At 45.2% G+C, this 22369-nt stretch overlaps 1 protein-coding gene across 6 annotated transcripts in view; it reads left to right on the forward strand.

The window, feature by feature from the left end:
- SPEN (spen family transcriptional repressor) overlaps nucleotides 1–22169 on the forward strand; it is a 451658-nt gene extending 429489 nt beyond the window's left edge. For all 6 annotated transcript variants that reach the window (XM_078642529.1, XM_078642530.1, XM_078642531.1 and 3 more), the window contains 3 exons: nucleotides 109–303; nucleotides 385–543; nucleotides 20650–22169. In XM_078642529.1, the coding sequence (XP_078498655.1) occupies nucleotides 109–303; nucleotides 385–543; nucleotides 20650–20781 (486 nt within the window). In that variant the 3' untranslated portion in view covers nucleotides 20782–22169. The remainder of the gene's footprint in view (nucleotides 1–108; nucleotides 304–384; nucleotides 544–20649) is intronic.
- The last annotated feature ends 200 nt before the right edge of the window (nucleotides 22170–22369 follow it).

The raw sequence follows: 22369 nt of genomic DNA on the forward strand, positions 1-22369 counted from the left end.
TCTATGCATTATATTGCAATGAGGCTTTTAAGACTTTCAGTTGAGTTCAAAGAGCTCTTTACTATTAATATATTTGCACTCCTAGATAATTCTTTTATTCATTTTTAGAAATATCCAATTGTGTGGCAGGGTCTCCTGGCCCTGAAGAACGACACAGCTGCAGTTCAGCTTCACTTTGTCTCTGGAAACAACGTTCTTGCCCACCGATCATTGCCAGCTCCAGAGGGAGGTCCTCCTTTGAGAATTGCCCAGCGGATGAGACTGGAGGCCTCGCAGCTGGAAGGTGTAGCACGCAGGATGACGGTAATTATGATTTACCTCTTTTCTCTTAGTGTAAAGTCAACTTTTTTGTACACAAATTCTAATTGTCATTCTCTTCTGCAGGTGGAGAGTGATTACTGCCTTTTATTAGCGATGCCCTGTGGACTAGATCAGGAAGATGTGGTGAATCAAACCGAGTCACTCAAGGCTGCTTTTATTAGCTATCTACAAGCTAAGCAGGCAGCGGGCATTATTAATGTCCCTAACCCTGGCTCAAATCAGGTATGTGCCGGGGGTAGTGTGTAACATTATTTTACAATGTGATGTGTGGAATAAATTCACAAATTGATTATCAACAGTTTGTGTCTCTCTCTCAAAATACTTGGTCCATTTGCCTAGAATGTGTCTACATAGGTCACTTGAAAGGATATCTTGTAATTTTGGTTTTCTTTCATTTATTTGACTCTTAAAATTGGATAAAACTGTGCTGCCTTCCTTCGTTCAAAGTACTGCTAAAGATCACATGCATTACACACTTTTGCCAATTAATGTTTGGTTCTGAAGTTGCAAGTTGCTTTTCCTCAAAGTAAAATTTTCTGTTTTGAACTGACTCTTCATCCCTTCCAATAATCCACAATGACCTTGGACAAAGACTCCACCTTAGATTTTTTTTCGTCATTGAGTTTGGACGTACCTCATGGTGGCCCGGAACAGTTGTGCTAAAAATGTTTTCTCCATATTTTCTACTTCGATTGAGCTCCCGCACACACCAGAAAGAAAGTCTTTGACGATTTCAACATGCTGACTAGGACATCTGCTGACTGTTTCGGTGCTAGCTTAAAAGGAGACTGGGGCTAAGTCATATGAGTGGTGTCCCCTAGAGTTTTCCAGCTTCGGTGGACTAGATTTGGAGCCAGAATCTCAGCATTTGCGGTATTTATGTAGACCATGTGCCTTTCAGAAAAATACTGCTCTGCCTGTGCTCTGTCATTGCTGAAGACTGCCAATTCCCAGTCTGTAACCTTGCAGTCTTCAGCACAGTGCCTTGAATTGGAGGATGTATGGTGCCACAGAGTGCAGGTTGCAAAATGAAACATCTACTCTCTCGGACATCGCTCAACCTGCTTTTCCTGCAGTGCGTAGTGAAGAAGGGTTTGTGGGGGCAGAAGAGTCTCTGGGAAGGGAGAGGTGTTTGGGAGGGACAGATACAGTATGGCAGGGACAGATACGGTATGGCAAATGGGGTAAGGGAGTCATGGGGCAGTTGGGGGGTGATGGACAGAGGACACATAGGGCAAAGTGAGCAGTGACAGGAGACAGAGGGCAGCAGAGGGAGGTGGCCAGCGGAGTGTATGAAGTGGCATGGAGGGGTAGGAGTTGAGACCCAGAGTTCCCAGGAGGCACTCAAATGTTTGAGGCAGCGTGCTGGATAATTGCACAGTAGCAAGCTGTGTGCATTTACAAAGCAGGCTGGCCTATTGCTAACCTTCCTTTTACTGTCTCAGTAGTAGCAATGAACCAGTAAGCAGAGGGAAAGCCTTTTGGCAGTGACTGGGATGTGGGGAGGTGGCAGAAGGGCAGGATTTGCAAAAATATAGCATTTAAAATAAAAAAGAAATTGCCAGATCGCAAAATTGCAATATTTTGGGTGGTCTTTATTAGCATGTTTAGTATGGAGGAAAGGTATTGCCCAAATTGAAATAGCAAATTTCTTTGGTCCCATTAACATTGTCTGCAATCTATAATTGCCAAGAGACTATTATGAGGCCGCCTGCTTGCATTCAAAACATTTCTGATGCAAGAACACTAACTGGCACCAAAGAGATAGTTGGTGGGCACACTACGAATTCAGTGCCAAAACTTTCCTGAGCCACTCACTTGCTAGGGCATAAAAGAAGTCAAAGAAACCCACTTACAAGGAGAAAGGTTTTGGACCTTGGGTACTCCAAAAACTAATAGGAGGGCGGAGTCCTGAAAATGTATCCTTCTACAAGTCTGACTTAGGAGAATAAACATCTCCATGGCTCCCAGTAAAAGTCACTCTTTGGACCCAGGTGGCATAGAGGGTTTCACACAATCGGCACACAGAGGATCTTCTCTCCAGTGCTCGTGCACAAACTGAGCCTCTGCTCTAACACAAGGAATGACAGACAGCCATGCCACTGTTCCTGAAGTACCATGACCCTGAAAGAGCCTTTTGGCACTGGAGGACTAGACTCCAAAACTAGCATCAGATACCAACAGCGTCAACACCAAGAGCCGGTAAAACCCAAACTTCATTGCCAAGAGATGAAAGCTTGGTACATAGAGACTGCTTAGCTGGATTTGGCTAAAAAATCAGCTTTGAAAACATATTTGACACCCCTGAAGCCCCGCATCAAGCTCCACACCAACAGACCCTTCGACTGCTGAAAAGAAACACAATATCGGGTTCGGACGTGGTTTGCGTGGCTCCGGTTTAAAACCGTTCTTCTGAATCCCCTTGGCGTACAATCCACTGTAACCTCGTCTGTGTTTCGTACACGTTCATAATCCTCTGCGTGTCAAATATCAGAAAACTCTATTTCTCTTCCAGGGGATACTCATTAATAGTCATAAGCACTGAATTATCTCCGCCCTTGAGCGGGAACCAGGAACATATAACAATATACATATATATGTGTAAATATACAATAATAAGTACATAGTACTAAACCAAAATATACACATATACATGTATAACACCATAATATGCAGCCCAACATAATGTATAGGCTAATAAGACCTTATTACACACTTTCTGCAGTATGAAAATACTCCATACACCAATGCAATAAACAGGCTAGAGCCTAGAAATGCATTTCATAACATAAATACCCTTTATTTTCATCAAAGAATCTGTTGTAAAAGGCAGTTAGCCTAACAAGGCTGCATATGAAAAAAAATATCTGTGTACAGAAAATCAGACTGGCACCTCGCCTTTAAGGCCCCAGAGAAATTTAGCACTTTGCCTTTAAGGCCTCCAGGAGAAACCCTGCTCCCATCATGCCCCACATGTGACAGTTAAGTCAGTTCTTTTTTCCGGCTTGTTCTGTGAGGAACCTGGAACTTGAGCTTGGCTAAATTTTACTTTTTTCAGTCAAAATTTGTTTTTTTTCCTGTCTTTTTTGACAAGATTTAGTTCTAGTGGTGGTTTGCTTTCATTTTCTGACTAAACTGTTGGAGTTTTTTTAGTCAGTTATGCCACCTTTATTTTATAAATGTCCTTCCTGTGGGAGGAAAATGTCAGACTGATCCACACGCTGTTTGTGTGGTTTGGTCTTCCTTCTTCTCATAAGGTGGAAGAATGCTATCACTGCCTTAACCTTTGCAGCAGGACACTGAGAGAAAGGGAGAAGATGCGGCTTCTAGGTCGTTTGGAGAGAGAAGAAAAGGGGCCTAAAAGCTTGATCTCATTTGGAAGGCCCTCTTCTTGTGAAAATCGTCGAAGATCTTCGTCTCCTGAAGGTACAACCACGAAAAACCGTCTTCAGGAAGCGTCGACGTCGAAAAAGGTTCGTTCAGCGTCGAGATCTCCTTCAGGCTTATCGACGCTGAGGCAAGACAAAGCTCCATCGGCGTCGAGGACATCACCGGTGAGGCAGAAGTCGACGCCGATGCAGTCGCCGTCGGAAGAGTCTCTCGACGTCAAGACGTCTGGTGTCTGTTGCGGTAAGAACGACGTCTGGGGTATAGAGTTCGACGTCGAAGGAGAAACATCACTCGACGTCGGAGAGACAGCACTCGACGCCGAAGGAGAGACGACGGTCGATGTCGAAGGAGAGACGACTGTCGAAGGAGAGATGACGGTCGACGTCGAAGGAGAGACGACGGTCAACGTCGAAGGAGAGACGGAAGATGTCAAAGAGAAAAGTGACGTCGAAAAATAAAGTGAGATCGACGTCGAAGGATGATGAGACGTCCAGACATGAAAAGAAGAGGAGATTGAAGAAAAGTTGCGCACCAGGATTCTTCGGTGGTGGCGCACTCTGGTTCGACTTCAAGGCAGTCGGTGTCGGAGGAAAGGCAACTAGTTCCCAGAGAACAAACTCCATCTGGCTCACCACGATCTGAGCGTAAAGGGTTCTTCAAGGTCTTCAAAATCTTCACTGGGAATTCAGATTGTGCAAGTTTCGCCGGAGGGCTTTCCTGAGCGTGCAGCACAACCGATTAACATGTCGCCGAGATGGTTGGAAAGCCTACGACACTGGAAGATGCAACCAACCGCTAACCTAACTAGTATGAGAGTTGCGGATACTCAGAAGGTTGTGTTGCCTAGGAGATCATGTTCTAGGTCTCCGATAAGAGGGAGATCTCGCCCTAGAGAACGCAGACAGCAGACGTCTGCTACTCCTGAAAGGCGAAGTAGGTCTCCTACATCATCTTCTTCATCGTCATCTCCGAATAGAAGTTCGTATAGAGACTATTCTCCTACGATATCGTCAAGTCCCCCTTCGAGGGTATCCCCAGTGGATGACTTAGGCACCTTTAGCGATGTGTTATGTCGTGGAGCAAATACGTTCAACATTGTGATGGCAGTTCCCCAAGTGACATCGTCTGTCATTTTTGAGACTTTGCATCACAAGACTTCTGCTAGACCTCTTCTGCTTTTGGTTCCTGGTTTGTTGGAGCCTGCTATGAAAACTTTCTTGACTCCAGCCACGGTGGGTTCAGGCCCTTCTAGGATTGCGAAGAAATATAAGGCTCCTGACCAGGATCCTTTATTCTTACGTTCTGATCCTCCTCCAGACTCCCTGATAGTGGCGGTAGCCAGGAAGGCGCATTCTGCAACTTCTGTTTCCTCTGCTCCACCTGAGAAGGATAGTAAGAACATGGATTACTTAGGTCGGAGGATGTGTAACACTGCTGGGTCGGTGATGAGTGGCCAGTGCGGCAGCCTTACTGGGCAGTTATGATCGCCTTTTGTGGGACTCTGTGGCTCGGTTTGCAGACAAGCTTTCAAAAGAAGATCAAAAAGATTTCCTGGAGATTGTAGGGGAAGGAGGTTTGGTCGCTAATCAAAGTATTAGTGCAGCTGCCGACTCTGCAGATCTTGCAGCGCATGGCTATGCGCATGGGATTTGTTCTAGGCGTTCAGCTTGGCTGCGTCTTACTGGACTAAAACCTGAAGCCCAGAGGAAAATGGTCAACTTGCCGTTCAATGGGTCGACATTGTTTGGGTCTCACGCAGACGATGAGATGGCAAAAATGAAGGTAGAGTTGGATACTCTAAAGGCTGTAGGCCTAGAGAAGAAAAAAGAATTTAAACGTCGAGGAACTTTTCGTCCCTACGACAAGAGGCCTTTTCAACAAGAGTCAACAAACAAATTGGTCCTCGCAAAACCAGGGCCAGAACCAACAGAGATCGCAGTTCCAACAGCGTCGCCCTGGACGAGGAAGAGGAGGAAATAGACAGCAGTTCGCTGCTGCCAAACAACCTCAAAAGCAATGAAGGGAGTCTTCCTCCTCAGCCGTGGACCAATCCGGTAGGAGGAAGCATTGTGTCATTCTTAAACGAGTGGAAGCAACTGACAAAGGACAAGTGGGTGATTGGTATCATTCAGAACGGTTACCATCTCCTTTTCAAAAAGCCACCTCCTCTCATTCCTCCAAAGAAAATGTTACATTGGAATGTGAAGCTTTTACAAAAAGAAGCAAGTATACTCCTAGGAAAGAAAGCCATAGAGAAGGTTCCTCAGCAGAGAAATCAAGGCTTATATTCACGGTTTTTCCTAGTGAGGAAGAAGGGTCCAAACGCAGAATTCAGGCCTATTCTGGACCTAAGGCTTTTAAACAAGTACATTCGGAAAGAGAAATTTCGAATGCTAGCGCTTCATCAGATCTTCCCCCAGTTACATCAGGGGGACTGGATGTGCTCCATCGACATGAAAGATGCCTATTTTCATGTTCCCATTTCCAGAAAACATCGCAAATTTCTCAGGTTTCAAGTATCTGCTCATCACTACCAATATGCAGTACTTCCATTCGGCCTGAAGTCAGCGCCCAGAACATTTTCCAAATGTATGGCGGTAGTTGCGGCCTTTCTTCGAAGGAAAAGGATTTTCATATATCCGTACTTAGACGACTGGCTTCTGAAGAGTTCGTCCCCATCTCTCTTGGAGGAGCATCTGTCAATATTCCTCCACCTCATGCGCAGGCTGGGTCTTCAAGTTAACTTCCAGAAATCTATAATGAATCCGACACAGCGGATCCATTATCTGGGGGCCCTGCTGGACACAGAAAGAGAAAACGTGTGTCCTTCGGAGGAGAGGTGGTTATCGATCAAGTCCAAAGGTCATCTTCTTCTTCAGTCCAATTACCCGACAGTTCGGCAAGTGTCCTCTCTCCTGGGGTCCATGGCCTCTTGCATCTTTATTGTTCCAAACGCAAGATTGCACATGCGTCCTCTGCAGCAGTGCCTAGAAGATCAGTGGAAGCAGAGAACGGGATGCTGGGAGGATCGCATTTGTCTCCACCAGTCTGCAAAAGATTCCATCAGGTGGTGGATGAAGAGAACACACTTGATGAGAGGAGTGCCTTTCCATCAGGACCCTCCGACTCAGACTCTGATCACGGACTCCTCACTCCAAGGCTGGGGTGCTCATATGGACCCTCTGCAGGTACAAGGGCTATGGTCAGATTTCGAGGAAGGATATCACATCAACCTGCTCGAACTCAGGGCTGTCCATCTTGCTCTAAAGTCTCTGGCTCCATCTCTACAAACTCGGTCCATCCTGGTGCAGACAGACAATACAACGACAATGTATTATCTAAACAAGCAGGGTGGTACCAGATCCAGGACTCTGTCCTTAGAAGCCCAGACCATCTGGAATTGGTTACTAGCAAGAGACTTGTCAATAACAGCTGTTCACCTGCCAGGGTCTCTCAATTCGCAGGCGGACGATCTCAACAGAGACTTCGTCGAAGCTCACGATTGGGTGCTCAACGAAGAAGTCGTGCACAGTATTTTCCAGTCTTGGGGAACACCAGATATCGATCTGTTCGCAGACGCGGCAAACACAAAATGCCCCGTCTTCGCATCCAGGTTTCCCCAGAAAGGGTCGCAAGGGAATGCCCTTTTGATAGACTGGTATCAGAACTTACTGTACGCTTTTCCACCAACACCGTTGATACCGACAGTAATCAACCGGATGTACAAGACCAACTCCAGGATGATTCTGATTGCTCCAGAGTGGCCTCGCCAGTGGTGGTTCTCAGATCTCCTTCAGTTGTCGGAAGTGCCACACAGGAGGTTGCCATGTCGCCCGGATCTTCTGTCCAAGCAGAAGGGGCGAGTGTTTCATCCCAATCTGTCATCTTTACGCCTGGCAGCATGGCTCCTGAAGTCGTCCAATATGGACACTTGCAGCTAAATCTGGATTGTATGCACATTCTAAAGGAGGCAAAAAGACCTTCTACAAGGAAATCCTATGGATTCAAGTGGAAACGTTTTTTCCTGTGGTGTCAAAATAATGATCTTGACCCGATTCATGGTCAGGAGCAGGTGATTTTACCTTATCTGTTATATCTCGCAAGATCTGGTCTGCAGTTTAATTCCATTAAAGTCCATCTTCCTGCAATCACAGCCTACAGAAAATCGCCCACTCAGACATCCTTTTTTAGGATGCCTGTGGTGAAGGATTTTGTGGAGGGTTTACGGAAGGTGTATCCACCAGTCAGGTCTCCTTCTCCACCTTGGGAGCTTAATGTGATGTTAACCAAGTTAATGGGTGCCCCTTTTGAACCTATACATAAAGCTTCTTTGCAACACTAAACTTGGAAGGTAGCGTTCCTTGTAGCCATTACTTCTGCTCGTAGAGTTAGCGAGATTCAGGCTCTGTGTTGTAAAGAACCGTTCACTGTCTTCCATGCAAATAGAGTGGTACTCGGGACGCATCCTGCTCTCCTGCCCAAGATAGTGTCGGATTTTCATATTAACCAAACCATAACATTGCCTACTTTTTTCCCAAAGCATTCTAGTTCTGCTGAAAGGGCTCTGCATTCTTTGGATTTGAAGAGAGTCTTAAAGTTTTATTTAGACAGGACAAAAGCTTTAAGAAAGACAGAGCGTTTATTTATCAATTATGGTCCTACTAACACTGGTTTGGCAGCATCCAAGAGATCCATCTCTAGATGGGTTGTGTCATGTATTCTTCTGGCTTATCAGCTAGCACATAGGTCTTTATCAAGTAGACCTAAAGCCCATTCTACGAGAGGAAAAGCTTCTACCACAGCTCTTCTTAGGAATGTGTCTATGACAGAGATATGTAAAGCAGCGACGTGGCGTTCAGTACACACGTTTACACGCCATTATTGTCTTGATTCAGACACACAGGCTGATGCGCGAGTTGGTCAAGCATCGCTCAGAAATTTATTTGCTAGTTCTAGCTGAACACTGTGTTAAAATTGTTGCTATGCTCTTATCTGTTCGCCCGCGTCTTGTGGGTATGAGCTTGCTACTCTATTCAGTGCTTATGACTATTAATGAGTATCCCCTGGAAGAGAAGGATTAGTTACTTACCTGTAATCCTAGTTCTCTTTCAGGGGTATACTCATTAAAGTCATAAGCACCCTTCCGCCTCCCCGGGCGAGCAGTAGCATTGAGGTTTTTTCAGTATGTATTATGAAGTTTTTTAAGTGCAGATTCCTGCTAAAGTTTACTGTACCGTACAAAAGAACTGACTTAACTGTCACCTGTGGGGCATGATGGGAGCAGGGTTTCTCCTGGAGGCCTTAAAGGCAAAGTGCTCAGATTCTCTGGGGCCTTAAAGGCGAGGTGCCAGTCTGATTTTCTGTACAGATATTTTTTCATATGCAGCCTTGTTAGGCTAATTGCCTTTTACAACAGATTCTTTGATGAAAATAAAGGGTATTTATGTTATGAAATGCATTTCTAGGCTCTAGCCTGTTTATTGCATTGGTGTACGGAGTATTTTCATACTGCAGAAAGTGTGTAATAAGGTCTTATTAGCCTATACATTATGTTGGGCTGCATATTATGGTGTTATACATGTATATGTGTATATTTTGGTTTAGTACTATGTACTTATTATTGCATATTTACACATATATATGTATATTGTTATATGTTCCGGGTTCCTGCTCACGGGCGGAGATAATTCAGTGCTTATGACTTTAATGAGTATACCCCTGAAAGAGAACTAGGATTACAGGTAAGTAACTAATCCATCTTCGATCGAGAAGATATCACTGGCGGCCTTCGGGCCTAGCCGTGTCTGTTTACTTCTACTCCTTTACACATCATAGAGTCTTCTGCCAATGGAACGGACTCTGTTCTCACTGCCACTCCAAAAATCCACAGACCAACCTGTATAAAGTTGTTCAGATCAAAAAAGACTTTGCAGGATCGTCTGGGTCGACGAAGAGACATGCAGCGGCAGAATATTGAACACACCCCGTATATCTTCGGAGAAGATACCGAGCAAGCGGAGATGGAAGAGTCAGCAGCGGAAGAGGAGCAGGCACTCTACATCCCAGTTTCGGGTTCCGAACTACAAACTTTAGCTTGCGTCCGAAGACATTCCAGCTGGACAGGGTGCAATGAGTAACAAAGCCACTTTGCCCACTAAACTTGCTTGCACCAAATAAAACATCCCTGTCCTGCCTGCCCCGTAACCACAAGCATTTTCAGTTAACTGTGCTCCCTTTTGGCCTTACCAGAGCCCTCGGGTTTACACCATGGTCATGGAGGTGGTTGCAGCTCATCTGTGAAGAACAGGGGTACCTGTCTTCCCCTATCTCGAAAGCGGGCTCTCACCAGGTTCACATCTCCCACCTCCAGACTACAGTGTAACTCCTGCACTCACTGGGGTTCACTATCAACATGCCGAAATCACACCTGACCTCTCAGATGCTCCCTTTCATCAGAGCTGTTCTGGACACAGTGTAGTTTCGGGCTTATCCTCCCGAGCACAGAGTCCAGGATATTAAGGCTCTGATACCGATGTTTCTGCCTCTAGGACTCTGAGGCTGCTGTGCCTCATGACCTCCTGCTGGTAACGCATGCCTGATGGCATAAGCCGGCTCTGCAGTGGGACCTGAAGTTCCACTGGGCGCACAATTAGGGTAATCTCTCAGACATGGTCCTGATCTCAGAGGGAGCTGCAAAAGATCTGCAGTGAGGTTAAAGGCAGACCCCTTTTCCTTCCCCATCTATATCTGACAGTAGTGACAGATGCGTCACTCCTGGGATGGGGTGGACATCTGGAGAAGGTAAAAATCACAGGTCTTTGGTCTTCTGGAATTCAGACTCCACATCAATGTGCTGGAGCTCCGAGAAATCTGACTGGCATTCAAAGCCTTTCTCCCCTCCACCAAGGGAAGGCTAGTGCAGGTGTTCATGGACAACACCACCGCTATATGGTACTGCAACAAACAGGGCAGGGTGGGGTCGTGGATCCTTAGTCAAGGGCTCTGCACCTCTGGACTTGGCTGGAACAGCGGGGCATATCCCTGGTGGTGCGACACCTGGCGGGCTTTCTGAACACTTGGGCAGATGAACTCAGCCGTCGATGCCTAGTGGATCACAAATTGAGTCTCTACCAGGAGGTGGCACAAGGTCTCTTTCAGCAGTGGGGAGAATCTTAGTTAGATCTTTTCACCTCCGCTGAGAACACACAATGTTAGCAGTTTTTGACACTGGAGTGTCCAAGGCGGCTTTTGATCGGAGAAGTTTTTCGTCTAGTGGGAGATCAGGCCTCCTGTATGCCTTTTCTGCCCATACCACTCCTACCCAGAGTTCTCAAGAAGATTAGGAACGACAGTTGTCTGCATCCTCTACTCTAACTGCCAAGAGTTTCTCTCTCACTTTGTTTGCAAAGGAGAGCCATGGGATGGCTGCCTACTGTTTCTGGGGGACCTTCTGGACTTTGGAGGCCCTCTCCATAGCTGTAATCCACTTGTGGATATCATCCCCAGTTTTTGTGAAGGGTCACTATCCTGCCAAGATTCCTAGAATCAAAATGTTCCTCCCTCACTCTGTACTCTTTATTGCTGCTACCAATGGGGTCTAACTCTAGTCCTTACTCTCCTTCTCCACTACTAGGACTTCCCTTTCAAGGGCCAACTGCTCCCTCTTCAACTTGAATTTAGTCTCAACAAGTTTGAGCAGGTTGTACTCCCTATCTAGGATGGCCTCATCTAAATTAGTGAGTGGACGCAGCAGCTTATACCTAGGAAAGTGAGGACGACAAAGACCTCCTCTTCGGAACCCTTTGAACCAACACAGGGGAAATTAAAGTGAGCCTACTGTCATGACCCCCTCCAGTACCATCAGTACCCCCTCTGCATGTATGGGGTTGTCCCTAGGAGTGGCTTCTGACTCGCCATGTCCAATGACAGTCAGTAATACTAAGTACCTCTTGCTCTTGTCCTGTAAGGTCCTCCCCCTAACCAAGGCCTTCTTCCCCTATTGGCATTTCAGGATTCTGGAGGCCATCTTGCAGGAGTATCTCCATGAGAAAAGACCTAGTGGAATTTCTACCTGTGTTGAGTTGGCTAATCCTACACAGGGTTCTTAGTTTTGCAGCGTGAATCTTTCTGGATTCACTATGCTGTGCATTATTCCGCGGTCTAGTGGTTGGGTCCGGAATCGTAGTATTTTTTCAGTTTTTCTGGGTTTTTTTTTCGTAGCCCAGGTGGGTGTCGACGTCCCACCTTTTGGTGTCTTTCCTGTGACGTCGGCACGCTTCCTGGGGAAGCTCCCACCTTTGGGCACCATCTTTAGATTCTTTTTTCCGCTATTTGGTCTGGATCGTCACCGAGAGGTACCAGAGTTTTGGGAGAAAAGAAGAAAATAAAGACAGAAGAACACCGAAAAAGTTGGAGAATAAATCTCACAATCAACATCACTGAGCCAGGACGACGAAGAAGGAGGAGAATATGGAAAACTTCTATGTCAAACGGAGAATGCTCACACAGGGGGCCCCATGAGCACAGGAATGGACAAAACACCTTTTAAATTTTGCCGTAATTGCCACCACAAATACGTGCAGAAGTACCAGCATCCAGCTTGCAACCTCTGTCTGCCGGTCGACCACGAGAGCAAGGATTGCAACACCTGCTCGGCTTTTACCCCGAAGACACTCAGGATAACAGAAAGACAGAGGAGAGCCAAATACACCATGCAAGGCCAAGGTCAACCTCTGTCGCTCCGGGACTTGGGCCTCTCCAGTGGGGAAGAGGACAACATCGCCGAGGGACCAGATGACTACACGGTCGTAGGGACAGATTCCAAATCCGAAAGGAGCACTGGCGCCGAAACATTTGACGGACGCAGCTGCATCCAGGGACAAACAGCACAGCGGATCCTTCGAAAAGGACTCCCAGTCTGCGAAAAGCCAAGTCAAGCCTAGGTCGTCAAAGCACGTCCCTGAAAAAGCGAGCTCGATGCCCAAAGTAAAGGACCCGAAGTCAACTTCGACATCGAAGAGGTCCACCGAAACCCTCGACGCCAAACAGGTCGCCGAGATGGAGAGGAAAAAGAGAAGGCTCGAGGCCGAAATGGATAGTATCCTCCAAAGGAATTCGACGAATGGATGAAAAGGTTCCCCATCACGTCGAAGCAGACGACGATCGTCGAGGTTGAGGACGAAGAGGAGTCAGACGCCGAAGAGCCGCCGAGAACTCCGGAGCCCCAGAAACAGGAGGAAGAGGGCCTATACTACTATGAGGGAGAAGGCGAGGAAGACCAACAAACAAGTTTGGGTCGGCATCCTCGGTGGCGCAGGACCTGGATTGGCAGGACCTCAACGCTGAAAGCCCGGAAGATGCCGTGGAAACATATCCTTCGAGGCCTTTGCCGCCGGATGACATTGGCATCTACAATATGGTCATAAAAAATGCGGCAACAGCATATGGGGTGAAACTGGAGGAAGAGAAACCAAAAGCCTGCTTCATCTTAGAGACTCTGCTCCCCACTCAAACTAGAAGTCAATTCCTACCCATGCTCTCAAGTGTCCTGGACCAGGGAAAGGAGGCATTCAAGGAACCAGCAAGCTGCATATCTGTCACACCTAGGACAGAGAAGAAGTATAAACATTCCTCCAAGGACCCACCAGACATCCAGGGATCCATCACGCTGACTCCATCATTGCAGCAACAGCCAGAAAAAGGGCCAACATTCCAACAAACTCAGGCCCACCCCCAGACAAGGAAAGTAAGAGGATAGACCTCACTGGGAGAAAAATCGAGAGGAATGCAGGAATCCACTGCGCATTGCCAACTCTAATGCCCTACTCAACAGGCTTACATACCAGCTTTGGTAGGAGGTTGGACAGCTACTCAAACACCTCCCTGAACAATACCAACAGAGAGCAGCACACCTGGTGGAGGAAGGCAAGAACATAGAAAACTCATGCCTAAAATCAGCCCTGGATGCGGCAGACACATATCCAGTAGGCTCATGATGATTGGGGTGACGGAAAGAAGACATGCCTGGCTGAGGATCTCAGGTTTCAAGCCGGAAGTCCAGAATAACATTCTAAACACCCCCTTCAATGGAGAAACACTGTTCGGAGCGCCAGTCGACGAGAAACTGACCCAGCTGAAGAATGAAAATGAAACTGCAAGGTCCATGGGGGTATTGCAGTTCAGAGGCATGGGAAGGGGCACCCCGACACGGAGACCAAACGGTAGGGGGGAAAGCAGACGGGAACATCGCATCAGACATTCCAGCAGAACTACCAGGGCAACAACCAAGCGCAGCAGGATCAGCAGCAGCAAACCTGTCAAAACCAGACCAGGGGCCAGTCCTTTTGCGGGAGGGCGAATGGACGAGGACAAACAAGAAGAGGGGGCCAGCAACCCACCTCAAAGTGACTCCGCTCCACCAAACGTGCCCACCCACACAACACTGCTAGGGGAAGGGCACAACAAAATAAGCACAAAAGTATTACACGCACTCAAATCAGGGATCAACGAACATGTAACACCAGTATGAGGCAGACTAAAACACTTCTTCCAAGAGTGGAAGAAAATAACAGACAAATGGATACTGAACATCATACAGTTCGGATACTGTATAGAACTGGAAAAGAAGCCTCCAAACAGGAAACCAAAAGGAAAGGTGCGTTCAGTAAAAGAACTTGTACTACTCCAACAGGAAGCACAAGAAGGAGGCGATAGAAACTACCGTTCAAAGAAAGAAACAAGGGAGTGTACTCAAACTGCTTCCTCATACCAAAGGTGGACGAAACGTTAAGATCCATCCTGGATCTACAGTTCCTAAACAAATACATAAAGACTCAAAAGATCAAGATGACATCCCTACAAGAGGTTATTCCTCAGATAAGGGACGGAGACTTTATGTCCACCATACACCTCAAAGATGCCTACCTACACATTCCCATGAACAGACAACACAAACATCTACTGAGATTTGCCATCGACAAAGCGCACTACCAGTTCACAGCCCTGGCCTTCGGACTAAAATCCGTGCCAAGGGTCTTCACCAAATGTCCCACTGATACTTGGTCCTTTTAAACTCACAAAGAAGTAATTGGCACAGAAATATAAAAGACTCTCTATTATTCTCAAATGAGTGAGACTACGTCACACAGAAGCTTTAGCAACTGAATGAGGCAGTCTGAGGAGTACAGAAAATGGAGGCCTTGTATATGCTGAGGGTTACATACTCCGCATAAGACCCTGGGGCTGTCCTGGCTCATGTAAGCATGCAAAATGACTAAGATGGGCGTACAAGATCTGCTTGCTCAACAAAGTGGGAGGAGAGTTACTTCTCCATACTGCAGCAAAAATAGCCTGACAGTTATATTAGAGAAGCAGGTGCATTCTATTAGCTAGGCCCTTCTGGGCATGTGCGAAGGTGGAAGATGCTAAACATAGTTTGTCTCTAAGCAAACTACAAGAGCAGTTAACAAAGGTAGGACAGAGCACATGGGGGGCACATGGAAAAGAAAATGGCTGCCAGAAATACAAAATGGCTTTCACAAAGCGGATAAGTTAACTTCTAGTTACAAGATGGCTTCTGCTAATGCTAACCCATTGCTGCCAATTTACAACAGACAACCGTTTTACCATTAGCTGATAGAATCACATGCCTGAATCATTCCCCGTCGTCGGAGTGGGAGTCCCACGGTACATAAAAAAGCAATAATTATGCACATAACCATAACATGGGTAACATAGAACCAGGTAGTAAAGTAGCCATAAACTACAAGGAAAAAAACTTCAACATCTATGACTTGTCCAAGTCATATATAGATTCCAAACTGCAGCCAATCAGGCGACAGCACCCTCCAGAATGTTCTCTTCAGAGGCTGGGGATCTCAGATTTTCTCGCACAAGAGTGAACCAAGTGATAAGAGCATAAAACCAGCCTCTGAGGGGAGTTGGGTTGGTTGCATGTGAATCTATGAAAGATACCAATACTGGAGAACCACAGATTACAGGTAAGTAACTATTGTTCTTCTCCGGTATTGGGGTATCTTTCATAGATTCACATGCCTGAATCAGAGTAGAAAGCAGTACACCAATAATGCTCGTAAGACGCTATTTGTAACAAACATATGTACAAAATACATTATGCAATAACATACCTAGAATGCTATACCATGCATAAATACATGTATATATGTATATACAGGGCAATTCTACGATATATGATAATCATATCTGAAATGCGTCTGAGAAAACAGTACAGAGGAGAAGGGTAGAACGGAGGCTCACCTTATTGAAAAAGATTACGGAGAACTGCTTGTCCTACTGACGTATCTGCCTCACTGGCAGCATCCAAACAGTAGTGCTTGGTATGTCTGCCGGACCAAGTTGCAGCTCTGCAAATTTGATGAAGAGGCACACCCACAAAGAGCAGAAGAAGAAGAGATTGCTCTTGTAGAATGTGCTCTCTGAGTTGTTTGCAATGGTCTTCCTGCTTGCTGATGGCAGAGGCAAATTGCAGCAGAAATCCAACGAGCTATAGTCTGCTTGGATACTGAATGTCCCTGCCGCATCCTTCAGTAGGCCACGAATAACTGGTCGGATTTACGGATTGTAGAAGTCCGTTGTAAATAGAACTTGAGACATCTTCTAATGTCAAGGAAATGCAAAGTTCTTTCATGTGATTGAGGATTAGGAAAGAAAGTTTTTAAAATGATAGGCTCGTTGAGATGGAAGTCCGAATGTACTTTAGGCAGAAAACTGGGGTTAGTGCCTTGCCGACAATTAATCCCCAATATCCGACTACGCATGAGACCGTTCCAGGAATGGCTTCAACAGCAATGGTCACAGGCTACAGGGAGCTGGGAGGACCTCATGATTGTCACGCAAACAATACATCAAGAGATGGCGTGGTGGAACTAAAGAAACCTAACACAGGGAAAATCATTCACACAACCAGCTCCAACAGTGACCATCACTACGGACGCATCCCAGGTGGGTTGGGGAGCGCACATGAACAACCTCAAAGTGAGAGGATTGTGGAAGCCCCAAGACACAGTCAAACATATCAACAATCTAGAGCTAAAGACAGTCTTTCTAGCGTAATAGGCCTTTCAGGAGTACCTATATGGAAGGAGAGTGTTGATTCAAACAGACAAGACCACAACAATGTTCTACATAAACAAGCAAGGAGGTACTCACTCAGTGATCCTGTCATCCCTAACACAGGACATTTGGAAATGGGCTATCCCGAAACAAATAGACCTACTAACAATACACCTTCCAGGAAAGGACAATGTGGAAGCGGACAGACTGAGCAGACGGTGGTCAGCACCGCACGAATGGGAGATCAACCACCACGAGTTACAGAAAGTATTCAACAAATGGGGGACACCGCAAACAGACCTGTTTGCAACACCCCAAAATGACAAATGCCAACACTTCACATCGAGACAAACGTGCAGTCAATCCCTAGGGAATGCCCTATGGATAAGTTGGTCAGGGACATTTGCCTACGCTTTTCCACCGATACAACTGCTACACGGGTTACTGAACAAGTGCAGAACCAGCAACATGACGCTGATTCTAATCACACCACAGTGGGCCAGACAGACCTGGTTCTCACAAATAATGGAGATGGCGCAGCGCCCAGCTCAAAAGTTCACAAAAAGAAAAAATCTGCTAAGCATACAAAACAGAAAGGTGTTGCACCCAGAGCCTAAGAGCCTCAACCTAGCGGCATGGCTCCTGAAGACTTACAGTTCGCACACCTCAAACTGCCTGAGAGCACTAGAGCAGTATTGCAGGAGGCACGAAGACTAACCACAAGAAAATGCCACGCAGCCAAATGGAAGAGATTCTCGCAATGGTGCGCCAAGGAGAAACTTCAAAACAGGATAACAATGGAATCCACTGTATTAAAATACCTAACTCATCTACTGCAAAGCAAGCTAAGTTACACCTCTGAGTGCACTTGGCAGCAATAGTAGCGTACACAAGTGGAGAAACAGGGAGAAGTTTCTTTACCTCACTAGTGGTAAAAGGTTTCTGGAAGGGGCAAAAAGAATAACCCCCGCCTAAGAGGATACCACCTCCAACATGGAACCTCAACGTGGTACTGGTGCAACTAATGAAGGCGCCGTTCGAACCCATGCACAAGGCCACACTCCGTATGCTCGCGCTGAAAACAGCTTTTCTAGTGGCGATCACTTCACTACGAAGGGTAAGTGAGCTGCAAGCACTCACATTACAAGAACCCTACTTCCAAATACACAGTGACAAGGTTGTATTGCGAACTGACCCACACTTCTTACCAAAGGTGGTTTCAAGGTTCCACATCAATCCATTTATCTAAATTCCAAGTTTTTTCCAAAAGCCTACAACAAGCGCAGAGAGAGCATTACACACACTGGACGCCAGAAGGGCAGTAATGCTTAACATAGAACGCACTAAGGAGTGCAGGAAGACAAAACCGTTTTTTGTCTCCTTCGCCACCGGTTTTCTGGACCGACCAGTAACCAAAAACACTTTTGCAAGGTTGATTTCACAAATGATACAATACTGCCACAAGCCATCGGGACAGGAATTGCATGGCACTACGCAGGCTCACTCACCAAGGAAGAAGGGAGCCACCATTGCGTTCCTAGCAAACACACCTATTCAGGACATCTGCCAAGCGGCAACGTGGGCATCTGTGCACACTTTCACTAAACATTACTGTGTGGATATTCAAATGAATAAGGAAGCTCAAGTGGGACAGAAGGTCTTACAACACAAATTCAGGAATCCAAGCTCCTCTTCCACCCAGCCACCACTGACCTAACAAACCGCTACAAGGTCTATGCACAGCATAGTGAATCCAGAAAGATTCACGCTGCAAAACTAATAGTTTCTTACCTGTTGGTGTAGTTTTGCAGCTCGAAGACTTTCTGGATTCACTAGCGATCCCACCCTCCTCCGCCAGAAGGAGCCAAGAGGAATAGGTTTCATAGACAAACAAAAACGATCAAACATGAACAGAAAAAAGAATCCGAAGATGACGACCATAGGAGGGAGCTTCCGCAGGAAGCGCACCGACGTCACAGGGGACACCAAATATTGGTACATAGATACCCACCCTACCTGGGCCAAAAAAATGGAAAATACAACCATTCCGGACCCAACCACGAGATGGCGGAATAATGCACAGCATAGTGAATCCAGAAAGTCTTCAAGCTGCAAAACTACACCGACAGGTAAACTATTCGATTTAGTAGGACTGACTGTTCGACATCTACGCTGTTTTCCCCAAAGGATTTTTAAACAATTTATAAAAGGTCTCTTCAAAGCTTATCCACCTCTTTGATATACTCCAGTTCCATGGGAGTTTAATAAAGTCCTAAATTCGCAGATGATACCTCCTTCTGACCCGAAAGATAGAGCAGACTTAAAATTTGTTTCATGGAAGACAGCACTACTCTCGTCTCCAACATCCTCTAGGAGAGTGGGAGAGGTTCCGGCGTTCACCGGCAGAGAACCTTTTCTCCAGTTCACTAACGACAAAGTGACACTCAGACCCAACTTTAAATTCATTCCTATGGTGAATGCTGACTTCATCTGAATGAGCCTGACCTTCTTAATCCTTCTTTCCCAATCCTTCCTCACCAGCACAAAGATTATTACATTTGTTAGATTTGCGCAGATGTCTCAAAATCTATGTGGACAAGACAAAGGACATGCACACATCAGCTATTTGTAACATTTGCTCAACCACGAAGAGGTCAAGCCTTGTCCAAATGGGATAGCTTGTTGGTTCTTAGCCTGTATTGCATACTGTCATGCCAAGGCCAAGTGTCTTCTTCAGGGAAGAGTGATGGTGCATTCCACCAAGGGCATGGCTTCAACTAAAGCACTCCATGCTGGGGTGCCCTTGAAAGAAATATGCCATGCAGCTATCTGGAAGAGCACACATAAGTTCTTGAAGAATTACTGCCTAGATGTGGACGGAGAGGCTGACTCAGCAGTGAGGCAGGCAATCCTGAGAAACCAGGTTTTTTTACAGGTTAGCCTGTTTCCCCGCTTTGTTCTGTTCGATTTTGTGTACTGCTTGCTATTCTGATTCGGGTATGTGAATATATAAAAGATTCAATGTTGGAGAAGAAATTACTTACCTTTAACTCCAGTTCTCCAACATTTGTATCTTTTATAAATTCACATACGACTAATTATATTCTATTTTCACAAACTTGCGCTTTTAAATCTGAGCTATGGTGGTCTCTAGGGGAGCGTAGTAGTGCATAAGCTTCCACCTCATTTGCTGAAGTTTGGGTTCTTTCAAATGAGGTGGATGTGTTTAAACATTCTATTTTGTTTAAGGCCTATGGCCTCTTCTAATTATATACTGTATGTTGTATATTTTTACACTGTATACTGCTATTTTAATGTACTGGGGATTCCCAGACCGATAGCAGGGAATGATTCAAACATGTGAATATATAAAAGATACCAATGTTGGAGAACTTGAGTTACAGGTAAGTGAATATTTCTTGTTCAATTGCCTTTCTTTAAATGTAATACTTTAATTGACCTTGGAAGTAATTTCAGTGCAAGTATTTTAATCCGCTATGTCTGAGCCTCTTGTTACAGGACTTTTTGTTTTCTTCCTGCTCTAGATAAAGGCTAATAGGCTGAGGACTAATATGATTGTTGTCTTTAGAAAATATTGGGTGGTTTTGTGTGGTAGTTCATTCGTATAATAATTGATGTGGGTCTTTTGAAGATGCAAGTGTGCATTTTATGTGGAGAATGTTATCAGTGATACAGGTGAGTATATTGTCTTTCTAAAGTGGTTTCTAGCATGTTTTTGGTTGTATAGTTAAGTGTGCATTTCGAGATATGCATGTCAGGCTTTTGCTACATTATATGTAATGAATTGAAGATTGTTTCAAATCTGAATCTGTCTTTCTTTTCTAGCCTGCCTATGTGCTCCAGATCTTCCCACCTTGTGAATTCTCTGAAAGTCATCTATCCCGCCTGGCCCCAGACTTACTCTCCAGCGTTTCTAATATATCGCCGCATCTTATGATTGTGATTGCATCAGTGTGAACAGATTGGGCACAAATGACTGTCGGAGGGCCCTGCAGCAAAAACGAATATTGTAAAGAAATGGACACAAATAAGAAAATGCTGCCAGACTACACCAGCCTTGTGCTCTAGGGGGCACTAATGACACTTTGGCTGTGTAGGGCTAGTGGTGCTGCTACCCTGTATGTTTACATATTGCATTTTTGCTCTTCAGCGATGGATACACTCATCAGGCGGTCTTGTATAGGGTTTCCACATACTGCTTTTGGGACATAAAAGGACAGCGATGTGTGTGTATAAGCTTTTTTTGTTGAAAAGAAAGAGCCTGAACTGCCTTTGCACTAAATTAGTGACTCTTGGACCTTTGTACAGATTTTTTTATTTTTGAAGAAAGACATGCAGTGTGACGTTCTGGAATGTCCTGAGTTGATGAGTTTTTGTGGTTTTCATTTTTGCGAGCTAAAGCCAGGAACAGTGTCGACTTCTTGTTGATATCCAGCGATTATAAACCCATGGGTCAAGAATCATTTCACACCTTTTCTCCTGGATCTAGGTGAATCTCTTTCCTCTTGTTTTTGATATCCAGACACCTACTGCAGAAGGGTGTCTGTTGCTTTGGGATGTAAAGTTTACAGTGAAAAAAATCAGTTGGGAAAGGGGGTGGCCTAGTTTCCTTTCCTATTGGGTTTATGCAGAACTGTTTGTGTGTGTGTGTATATATATAAATATATATATATAATATATATAAATATATAATACTGACTTTGAAGCGATCCGACCCCTACAACATGTTTTTTTTTATCTGTGCCAAAAATGTGTTTTCAGAGAAGAGGCTTATTTTCATACTCAGACTTTGCATTGTCACTCATTTGTAAGTGTTTCATCAAGACATTGCCTTTCTTTTTTCAAGCCACACGTGTTATACACGTCTAACAAATCTTCTTAACCTCTTCCCTATCATTCTTCAAGACCTTAATTTATGCCCCCTCCCACACCCACCCCCACCATCCCCCCATGGCTATGTCTGTTTGATTCCAAACTATATTTAAAAAAAAAAGAACAGTGAAGCAATTGGGCAAAAGCTGAATGTGCTTCCCTCAACTGTGTGTCAAGGAGGAATCAATGAGTTTGTGTTTTTGAACCTTGTGTTCAACTTGGAGCCGAATCTTGCTGATCTAAATCTCCTGCAGTACCTACTCTCCTTTTGTATATATTGTTTTTTTAAGGTAGGAGCGTCGTGAATCTTGTACAAAAAAAGAATTTATCTGCATTTGAACTTGAAACCATGTTTCCGTTTTTATGATGTAAATATTTGTACAGTTCCAATCTAATGGTTCTTTCATGGGTAATGTTGAAGGCACTTATAATTTTGATACACAGAATAAACTACGACAAAAATCAAACAGTGACCTAAGAGACTGGTTTAATTTATTTGATTGATTTGCATAGACTTGGAGTAGATAACTGGTGTGGGGACCTAGTGTTTTGGATATTGAATCTTGTAATCCGCATCTTTGATGTTGCAGATGGTATTTCACACTTGTTTCTAGGGGAGTTTATCTAGGTATCAGTCAATTTTTTGAAAGGTTTGAATTGATTTGTTTAGAGC

Source organism: Lissotriton helveticus, chromosome 5_1 (assembly GCF_964261635.1).
Source record: "Lissotriton helveticus chromosome 5_1, aLisHel1.1, whole genome shotgun sequence".
NCBI lineage: Eukaryota > Metazoa > Chordata > Amphibia > Caudata > Salamandridae > Lissotriton > Lissotriton helveticus.